The sequence below is a fragment of the Mandrillus leucophaeus genome, unplaced genomic scaffold (assembly GCF_000951045.1).
Source record: "Mandrillus leucophaeus isolate KB7577 unplaced genomic scaffold, Mleu.le_1.0 Scaffold53, whole genome shotgun sequence".
NCBI classification, from domain to species: Eukaryota; Metazoa; Chordata; class Mammalia; order Primates; family Cercopithecidae; genus Mandrillus; species Mandrillus leucophaeus.
This window is the reverse complement of record NW_012105697.1, coordinates 2,814,437-2,825,825: the sequence shown is the minus strand read 5'-3', so window position 1 is coordinate 2,825,825 and position 11,389 is coordinate 2,814,437. Positions and strand designations below refer to the sequence as shown.

Sequence of the window (11,389 nt, the reverse complement as noted above, 5' to 3'; positions counted from 1 at the left end):
CTGAGTTCAAGCAATTCTCCTGTCTCAGCTTCCCGAGTAGCTGGGATTACAGGTGCATGCCACCACACCCGGCTAATTTTTTGTATTTTTAGTAGAGACTGGGTTTTGCCACGTTCTCCAGGCTGGTCTTGAACTCCTGAGCTCAGGCAATCCACCAGCCTCGGCCTCCCAAAGTGTCAGGATTGCAGGCGTGACTCATCGCGCCTGGCCAAAACGACTCTTCTTATCCCACATTAAATTGTTTTGACATCCTTCTTGAAAATCAATTGAGCATAGATGTGTGGGTTTATTTCTGGACCTTAATTTCTATTCCATTTATCTCTATAACTATCCTTACGCCAGTACTGCATAGTCTTGGTTACTACAGTTTTGATTTAAAATTGGAAAGTGTGAGTCCCTTTGTTTTGCTTTTTAAATATGTTTTGGCTATCCTGTGTCCCTTGTGCTTCCATATGAATTTTAGGATCAGCTCGTCAATTTCCACAAAAAGGAAATGAGATTGCATTGAACATGTAAATAATGTTGGGAAGCATTGCCGTCTTAATATTAAGACTTCCAATGTATAAATATGGGATTTTCTTTCAATAATATTTTATAATTTTCAGAATCTAACTTTTGTACTTTTGTTGATTCCTAAGTATTTAACTCCTTTTGATGCTATTATAGGTAGAATTTTTTAAATCTTATTTTTAAATTGTTCATAGCTTCTGCCTCCAGGAACCCCAAAAAGCCTCCCCAAGGCCCCAAACAACCTTCCCAAGGACCCTTGCGCCATGCTGAGTTAAAGGCTCTCTCTGAAGTCACATTAGTCCCAGAGGAGGCTCACCTGGCGGGGCAGTTTGGTGTCATTCCCATTTCAATTCGTCTTTTGATCAGAGATGCTCCTTCAATTACAATCTCTCTACATAGAATTCTTGACCTGCCAGAGAGGCAGTATAATGGTTTTAAAATCCATAAGACAAACGGTGTTTTTCTCATGGGAGGAATGAATGTATGGGCTTCCGGACCCTTGTCAGGAGACCTGATGTTGCAACACAAGAACCAATCCAGCATTCCTGCCTTTTGAAGTCTGAACAACATCCTCTACATTATGTTAAGAAATTTCTGGCCTTATAACGTAATTTATTAGAGACCAGCATTTGGTACATGGATGAGTTCAACAAATTCTTAGAACCATGGCAGGCTACTCAAGCCACTTTGTCAATATATTCAGCCTCCTCAAATTTCACTTTCACAAATGCCCCAGATTTTTCTTAATCTACACTAGTAAACTAACTGCTGAAAATTCTTCTAAGATACAGTTACTCTTTGCCCTATTTTAATGTATGTATGTATGTATGATTTTATGTATTTTTTCAAACAGGGTCTGGCTTTGTCATCCAGGCTGGATTGCAGTGTTGTGATCATGGCTCACTGCAGGCTCAAACTCCTGGGCTCAAGCAATCCTCCCGCCTTAGCCTCCCGAGTAGCTAGGTGTCACCAGGACTGGAAATTTTAATTTTTTTAAAGAGATGGGATAGAGTCATGTTACATTGCCCAGGCTGGTCTCAAACTCCTGGTCTCAAATTATCCTCCTGCCTGGGCCTCCCAAAATGCTAGGATTACAGGCATGAGCCACTGTGCTCAGCCTGATTTTGCATTTAATTTTATGGTCATGTTAAATTTACTTTGTTATTCCATGTGAGCAACAATGGAATGGGGGAATAAGATGAATTGTTAGTGGTCTCTTCAGGGCAGCCATATGTACCTATGCAAATAGATGTTAATAGGTGGTATATCACACGAATCCGGAAGTTCAGTATGTTCCAACCCTTCAGATCATCTCCAATATCACCTTTCCAATAGTAGAGAAAAAAATATATTTTTTTCTATTCAATATTCTGCTACACAAGAAGTATGACCATATATCCTGCTTTGCTGAGGATATGAACACCTGTTGCTAAGTGCCCTGTGCAGTTAGCTATCCCTTTCACTCTCAAAAATGTCCCAATTTGGACAATAAATTATATGGTAATTGCATCAACCAGTTCAGGCTGCCATAACAATATACCACAGACTGGGTGGCTTAAACAACCAACATTTATTTTCTCACAGTTCTGGAGACTAAAAGTCCAAGATCAAGGGGCTGAAAGGGCTGGTTCCTGGTGAGGTCTCTCCTCCTGGCTTGCAGATGGCAGCATTCTTGTTGTGTCCTTACATGGCATTTCCTCTGTGCACATGTAGAGAGACAGAGCTCTGCTGTCTCTTCCTCTTATAAGGACACTAGTCCTATGGGATTAGGGCCTCACTCTTATGGCCTAACTTAACCTTAGTTTCTTAAAGGCCTTATGTCCAAATACAGTCACTTTGGGGTTTAGGACTTCACAAGTAAATTTGGTGGTGGTAGAGGCCAGCATTTGGTGGTGCTGATGGGAACACAATTCAGAACTGAATTCACAGTGACTCTTGCGAATAAAGTATAAAATTTAACCAGCATTCCACTTTAACAATGCATAAAAACAGTCTCTAAATTTGGTTATGAGTCATCTTAACCCTATGACTTTAAACAATGTAAGACAACTTTCAACAATATCATACAAAATCCCTTAGTTTAATTTTTTTGCCTTAATGCTAGAAATTCAAGAGCTAAACTTTAAGTTATTCAAAGCAGTGAGATACCAGTATTACATATAACTTTTGGATTCAGCATTCTCCATCCTCTTTAAATTGTCATTATCCAGAACCCTAGACCTCTATTCATCCCAGGTGACTATAATGAATAATAATCAGGTGTTTGCTCATTGCACACCATGAGATGCTTTCCAGTCTAGAAAATAAGTCTTATTTGCCCCATCTCATCCAAGAATCAACTCCCAATACCTGATTTTTCAAAGATTCTAATGCCTGTACCCCAATTTTCATACCAAATTCTGTATGATTGTTTCTTTACTTGCAAGCAACTGACCAACAGGAGGCAAAAATCGAGTGCCAGAAAGATAATGGGTAGTTCGAGCAATCACAGACTTAGAAAGTACAAAAACCAGGGTGGTTCCAGGACCAATCAAAAGAATAACTGCATCAAGCTTTTAGGGAGTTGCCATTGGATGACACAGATCCAAATGCCTTTTGAAATTCAGAGACGATTTTATTGGCCACATCCATCAGAAACATATGGTAGGGTATGGCCAGTTACTCAAAAGGAAAAGATGAGATAGTGCAGCCAAAAGGAGGAGGCAAGGGAAACTGGGCAGAGAAAAACAGATGCCTACTATAATATGTATTTTGATTTTTTATTTTCGATATTACAATTGTGGGTCTATACTACAATACAGGTCTGCAATTTTTCATTGAGTATAGCACAGCTATCTTTCAATGACTATACAAATTGGTATTTTTTTCAACAGCTGCGTAATTCCTATTGAATGGATATATACCATAATTAATTTATTCATTACCCTGATGGACACTTAGGTAATTTTAATAGTTTACCATTAATTTTTTTGCCACTAATACATTTACCTACCTTTGTATATTTTGGTTTCCAAGGAATATTAATTAAAAGGGTATATACATAAAGCAATAGATATATAATCAACAATGGAATGCCCTTGTTTCCACACATTCACCAATACCGAATGTTATCACTCAATCAGTCTTTTGGGGGAAAAGTAGTTAAATAATCACTTTAATTTGCATTTCCTTGATTTCTAGTGATATTGGATAATTTTCATTAACTGCTTTTATTTCATCTTTTGTGAATTGGCCATTAGCTTTGTCCATTTCTCTAAGTTGCAGATTATTGGTTTATAATAGTACTTTGAATATCATTAATTACAGTCCTTTGTTATATTTGTTGCAAACACTTTGTGTCAATCTCTCATTTACCTATTGACTATGATGTTTTCCACCATATGAAAGCCTAATATCAGCTTTGGGGTTATGCATTAGTGCTTAGTCTATTTCAAACCAAGGGTACAGAAATATTATTCTGTTTTTCATGTACTTTAATTTTACATTTAGACCTTTAATCTCTCAGGCCTTTAATCTCTCTGTACCTTAGTGTGAAAGGTACAGATCTGTTTTTCCAGTGAGCTAAGTTTCCCAATGCCATTTAATCCAACCACCTTTTCCCCACTACAATGAAAAATCCTTTTTATCATATATAAGGGGAGTCTGAAACTCCACATTCTCTGGTGAGGCTACCCATCCCCTAGCTGTTATATTTCTATCAGCAGAAGTGAAGAGGGAGCCCCAAGCTCCATTCTCTAGCAGTCATGTACTCTGGATAAGAGCTTCCCTCACGTAGCCCTCTATACTGCCACAGAAAGCAGTTAAGAGGGAACCCAAGAGCTCTGGGTGCTTCAGTTTAAAAAAAAAAAAAAAGTACTCTTCCAGGGATGAACGTAACTACAAAAGGACAAGGGATTCCTCTTTGAGGATATGAAAATGTTCTAAAACTGACGGTGATGGCTGCACAATCCTGTGAATGAACTAAAAGCTGTAAGATGCACACTTTAAGTGGAGCTTTGGGGCTCCCTCTTCACTTCTGCTGATGGATAGAGAGGACAGGGTATGGGTGTTCTTCTCCAGAATTGCTTTGTCTCAATAAAGCTGTCACTCAAAAAATACCCTTCCACCAGCTTCTAAATCAACATTTATATAAGTGAATATAACTGCCATGATCTCTGTGAAACCATTAGTCCTCCCTTCCTCCAACACTCAAAGCATCATAAACAGTATCTGCCTTCGGACTATCATGACTATTTTCATTATGCCTTTTGTGTCTCGCAGTTACCTCTAGTTCTTCCCTCATCCTCTAATACCCACATGTTCTGGGGACAGTAAGGTGCCTGATCCAGCACTCCCTAGCTTCTTTTTTAAATCATTTCTCTTTATGGGTCATATCATATATTTATCACATGGCATGCATTTAATTTTTTCTGTTCTACTAGATCTGTAAGAGCACGTTTTTTTGTCCATTTTGTACCTTATTGTATCCCCCAGCACCTAAAACAGTGTGTGACACATTAGCAAATGTTCAGTTAGTATTAGTACTACATTCCCAGTGTAAACTACATTCCTTGTTAAAATCAAAATTCTACAGATGATCAGAATCAGCTTTTCAACTAAAAAATATATGAAAATTTTTATTGGAATATCAAAGAACTTACAAATTTAATTTAGGGAGAAATATTTTTATCAGCCTTTCTATACAGAGGCATGTCTAGCCTTCCTATTTTTAAATATTTTAAAAATAAGTTTAAGTTGTAATATCTACATTCAGAAATTAATTGCAGTGTACCTATTTTTATGTTTTGGCATGTCTTGTCAATCTCATGGAACAAGATGGAAGGTCTTATTGCATTTTATTTTATGCTAGAATAATTTTACCACAGGAATTGTCTGTGGTACTTTTATAAAGGTGGTATATTGAATTACCCTTTTCAGTTTGTTTCATGGCTATTAATCTATTCAAGTTTTTTTGGCTTGTTACTTTTAGTTTAATGCTAACCACCCTGGTTAGTCCTACATTCTACCAAATGCTTTTGTTCTTCTTTTGTTTTTCCTTAAGACAGTGTCTGGCTCTGCTCCCCAGCTGGAATTGCAGTGGTGTGATCATGACTCACAGCAACCTCTACCTCCTGGGCTCAAGCAATCCTCCTGCCTCGGCCTCCTGAGTAGCTATGACTACAGGTGTGCACCACCATGCTTGGCTCATTTCTGTATTTTTTGTAGAGATAGGGTTTCACCATGTTGCTCAGGTTGGTCTTGAACTCCTGAGCTCAAGCAACCTGCTTGCCTCGCCCTCCCAAAGTGCTGGGACTACAGGCATGAGCCACTGTGCCCAGCTAAAAGCTTTTGTTCTAATTGACTGATTCTCTCTTCTCAGTGTCAGGTCACGTGAGAGTTGCTCAACAATGCCACAGAGGGAGTGATAAGCCACCATGTTACCTTGTGTACTATACATCTTTCAATTCTGAGTGTGTTCATCTTTCCTATCAGACTAGTCTTCTGTCTGCTCTAAAGTCTTAGTCTTGACTTACTGGTTTGGTTTACTTGCTGCTTAATATGACAGTTTGTAAGGAAACCTTACCTTAATGGCTAGCATTTATTTAGCAATAACTATATGCTAGTGTGTGCTAAACCCTTGAAATGGATTAATATATTTTCCAAATCAAGGGTTTTAAATGGGAAAGTAAATATATATTTTTATTTTTAAAAGGTTAGGCTGCCTACAGTGTTAAACATGTACTTGATAGGAGCAAAAGGGGCAACAGTTATGCTACTGCAGAAATCCAGATGAGATGGTTGCGTCTTGGACTATGATGATGGAACATGTGCTGGAAAAAAGCAGATGGATTCTAGAAGCATTTACAAGATTGAATCTACAGGACTTGGTGGTATGGGAGGGCAGAGGAGAGAATAACTGATGACTCTCCAGTATGAATTCGCTGATGATGAGCAAGATGTACACTCTGCCTGAACGCTTTTCCACATTCTTTACACTCATAGGGCCTTTCTCCAGTATGAATTCTCTTATGGAGAGTAAGATGGGCAACCTGGCTGAAGGCTTTGCTACATTCCTTACACTCATAAGGTTTCTCTCCTGTATGAATTCTCTGATGTACAGTAAGGGATTTACGATGGCTAAAGGCTTTCCCACAAACGTTACATTCATAAGGCTTCTCACCAGTATGACATCTCTGATGACAAATCAAGGATGCCCTCTGTCTGAATGCCTTCCCACATTCAAGACATTCATATGGTCTTTTGCCAGTGTGGAGTCTCTGATGTTGAACAAGATATGAGCCATCACTAAAGGCCTTCCCACATTCAATACATTCATAAGGCTTCTCACCAGTATGAACTCTCTGGTGCTGAACAAGATGTGCAATCTGACTGAAGGCCTTACCACATTCCTTACATTCATAAGGTTTCTCCCCAGTGTGTATTTTCTGATGTTGTGCAAGGTGTGCATTCTGGCTGAAGGTTTTGCTGCATTCCTTACATTCATAAGGTTTCTCTCCAGTATGAATTCTCTGATGATGAGCAAGATGCGTGCTCTGCCGGAAAGCTTTCCCACATTCTTTACATTCATAGGGTTTCTCTCCAGTATGAACTCTCTGATGAAGAGTAAGAGACCCACGATGGCTGAAGGCTTTCTCACAGGTATTGCATTCATAAGGTTTCTCTCCTGTATGAATTCTCTGATGTACTGTCAGAGATGAGCCATGGCTAAAAGCCTTCCCACACACATTACATTTGTAAGGTCTCTCTCCAGTATGAATTCTCTTATGCTGAATAAGTCCTATGTGATCAGTGAAAGCCTTCCCACAATCAATACAGTCAAACGGTTTCTCTCCAGTATGATAATATCGCCGATGACGTATAAGAGAAGCATTTTGCCTGAAAGCTTTTCCACAGTCAATACATTCATAGGGTCTTTTCCCAGTGTGAATCCTTCGATGATGAGCTAGGGATGAACAATCACTAAAAGCCTTCCCACATTCAATACATTCATAGGGTTTCTCTCCAGTATGGACCCTCTGATGTTGAGCAAGGTGTGCAAGCTGGCTGAATGCTTTATTACACTGCTTACACTGATAAGGTTTCTCACCAGTATGAACTCTCTGATGTTGAACGAGATGAGCATTCTGGCTGAAGGCTTTCCCACATTCAGTACATTCAAAAGGTTTTTCTCCTGTGTGTATTCTCTGATGTTGAGCAAGGTGGGCACTCTGGCTAAAGGCCTTTCCACATTCAATACATTCATAGGGTTTCTCTCCTGTATGAATTCTTTGGTGAAGAGTAAGGGTTGAGATTTTGCTGAATATTTTCTCACAGTCATTACATTTTAAAAGTTTCTTTTCTCCACAGTCTTGCTTGTGTTTTTTCACAACTGAATGTGTTTTTAAGCTTTTCTTATCTGTATGAAAAGTAAACATTCTCTCTTCCATGGGAAAAATCTGTTTTATATAAGATAATGTATTCAGATGAAAAACTGTCCCAGACTTGTTACAGTGGTCTCTTTTTTCAGTAAGAGTATCTACATGAGTGATGATCTCTTGCCTAAAATGTGTCTTCTGGTTTACAAGCTCCCTCTCAAACAAGTCTTCACATTTACAGTTTTTCCCTAATGTTGAACATTCGAGGTCACAGCTTGTAAGTCTTTCCATTATTATTGCCGGGGGTAATTTTTCTTCATAAATATCCTGGTTTAAAGATAATGACTTTGTCACCCACACACACTCCAAGTCTGAAAGATATTAAGAAAGCAAATGTCTCCTTTATTAAATGCTAGAATGGAAACTTCGAAAATGAAAATGTTAATCACATAGTTATTGAAATCCACAAGCAGAGGTACATGTTTTTATGGTTCTTATATAAGATTAGGTGATACAACCATCCTTGCACTGCTATGATAAATCCTCATTGGTCATGGTATACTATTTCAATATGACCTTTTAAGATTTTGAACCAATATTGATAATTGAGGTTTGTCTCTAATTTCCCTTTTTGGTGCTATTTTGGTAGATTTTGGTATCAGAGGATACGCTGTATTCATAAATGAAAATGTTTTAAGCTCTCCTTTTTATTCTCTATCCCAGAACAATTGAAACAACATTGGTGATATTTTTCCTTAAAGAACTATTTGGGGATGTGGCTTCTTTTCTTGGGGGAGGCAGTTCCTATACAATATTCTACATTTCTTTGATGGTAACCTACTTGTTTAAATGTTGTATTTCCTCTTGGTATCAGTTATGGTAACCTATATTATTATATTCTCCTAGAATATCATCTATTTTTTCAAATTATTTATGGAGAGCTGAGGAAAATAGATTCATATGATTCTTTTTAAGTTCTTATGCATCTGTGGTTATTTATAATTATTTTGTTTTTGTGTTTCCTCTCATTTGTCCTTACAGTTTATATACTGTATTGGTTTTCTAATGAAGTATATACAAAACTTTATAATTTTCAGTAGCGCTACTGTTTCTAATTCATTTATCCCTACTTTTATTTGCAGAAGTATAAATCACTATATATAACTTATCTGGGTTTTCCTTAAATTCATTTTGTTCTTTTTCTAATATTGTGAATTGGATGTTTACTGATTTTCATTATTTCTTATTTATTAACGTACATAGTTAGGACCACAAGTAACCCACAATCCTCTTCTTGGAACTGTAAGAGCTGAAAAGTAGGGCCAGGTATGGTAGTGCATTCCTGTAGTCCTAGCTACTCAAGAAGCTGAGGTGGGAGTACTGCTTGAGCCCAAAAGTTCAACTCCAGCCTGGGTAACATAGCAAGGTCCTGTCTCTAATTTTAAGAAGTAAAATAAAATAAAACAAAATGAAGAACTGAAAGTAGGAAAAGTCTATGCTTCAGGCCACAGATTAAACCAGAACCATCTCATTTGAGGTTCATTTTCTTGCAATATATTTCTGTTGTCTCTTATCTAGCTTTCTAAATCAGTAAAACAGCTACAAAGCAAGGGCAATTTGAAAAAATTGAATAAAATACCCTGGGTCAAAAATCCCAGTGAGCACAATATAAGTGGGGAAATGACGTACACAGGGAAAGAAAGTAATATTCATGAGCTAATTTCTTCATCTTTTGTAAGGGTAGCAGAAGATAATGTCTGGAATATCAAGCAGAAAAATTCTAAATGATCTTAAAATATATAAAGACATAAAGGTAACAACTTACAGAACTAAAAACTTTTCTAATTCAAAGGGTGGGGTGGTATAAAGAAGAGAGTGAGAAAAAACAGACTTAATAAACAACAAAACAAGAATAAATAACAAAAGAAATACAAAAGAGAAAAAGGCAAAGGGAAGAAAATAGATATAATACATGTTAACTCAATAAACTCACCTTTTAAAGAAAGGAAAATATTTAAACCAGTTCCAAAAACTAAACATCAGCTTGTCTAAAGGATTCAGAAATGTCTGAAGTCAGGGATGATGACAACAATATGGTGCTTGAGTAGAATTAGGTAAATATCAGTAAAACAAGAGCTCAGAAATAGACCCTGGTATGCATAAGAAATCAGTAAAGGTAAAGGAGGTATGTTACACCAGTAGGGAAGAGAATAACCATTCAAAAACTAGTGTTAGAAGACAAGTTTCAGTTTGGGAGGGAGTTTGAGAGGTGTTTTCCAACAAATTTCAGAGAGAAGAACATGTTGAGAACAGTTCCTTTATCTCTAGGTATCCTGCACTTACCTGGGCACAGGCTTCTGGTCATCTCTCCTTTTATCACCCAAGGGTCTTTCTCTTGCTCCAATAAGGAGATCACATCCGGTTTAGAAAGGCAAAGACCTGCATGTAAAAAAACATATAAAAATTGCCTATGCTGTGGAAGACTGTGGGAAATTCTGATAATGGCATAAAAGACTACTGAGTCATGGGGAGGCAAAAGGAGGATGATACTCTTACCCACTGAAACTAGGTTCCTGTAGTTTTCTAACATCACCTTCTTGTACAAACTTCTCTGAGCAAGATTCAGCCACTCCCATTCATCTTGGGAAAAGTCTATGGCCACATCTGTGAAAGTCACTGAACCCTAAAATGACACAAATATAATCTTGCTCACTCAGTGTTCATATTCCAATGTGGCTCTAGGGTAAAGGGTTATGCTGTTCTCACTTTGGGATTAAAAACACTATGTATAAGTAACTGCACTAAGGGTCTAAATGATCCAGGTCAGGTAAGTTATTGGACAACTTTTCTGCCTAGTTATGCTGTAATGCTGTACATATTAGGAAAAACAAAAAAATGAGATACTCCTTGCTCTTCAAACATTTGCAATTCTAGGTGGTGAGAATACATTACCATTAAAAAATGCTGACTACATTCAAAACAGGATATAATCAAGTGCTAATGCAATGCTATTCATGTTAGGAGCTAAATCACTTCTCTACATGGAGAAACTAAAGAGCTCTGGAACTGTGAGAAAAACTTGCAAGGAAGGATGCTGACCTGAGGAACAGGATTTCAATCTCCACAATATTTTCTAAGAAATCTTAGTGTTCTTGAGATGTTAAGAGGTATGCCTAAAAAATGAAAGAAAAAAAAACACACCTAGCTATAGTCTTTTCTTCTGACATAAAAATATATTTGTATTAGGAGAGAAGAACAAATTTGCAAAGTTGTTTTTCGTTTTCCTTTTTTATTTATTTCTTTATTTTGTAGAGACAGGGTCTCACTATATTGCCCAGGCTGATCTCAAACTCCTGGCCTGTCACAATCCTCCCACCTTAGCCTCCCAAAGAGTTTGGATTATAGGCCTGAGCCAACATGCCCAAAAGTGGTTTTTGGATAATCTAATGGCAAATTATCAGGAGAAATAATGTAATGTGAACACATATCAAGCAACCTGTATTTTGTTACACGAGCTCCATTTC

General features: G+C 37.5%; 1 protein-coding gene across 1 annotated transcript in view; it reads right to left on the bottom strand.

Moving 5' to 3' along the window:
* Positions 1-2,061: 2,061 nt before the first annotated feature.
* The window catches only part of ZNF470 (zinc finger protein 470), a 22,043-nt gene continuing 12,715 nt past the window's right edge, over positions 2,062-11,389 (bottom strand). Inside the window, exons 3-5 of the mRNA XM_011997000.1 lie at positions 10,422-10,548; positions 10,209-10,304; positions 2,062-8,236 (exon numbers count right to left, since the gene is read on the bottom strand). Coding sequence (XP_011852390.1) covers positions 6,366-8,236; positions 10,209-10,304; positions 10,422-10,548 — 2,094 coding nt within the window. The 3' untranslated portion in view covers positions 2,062-6,365. The remainder of the gene's footprint in view (positions 8,237-10,208; positions 10,305-10,421; positions 10,549-11,389) is intronic.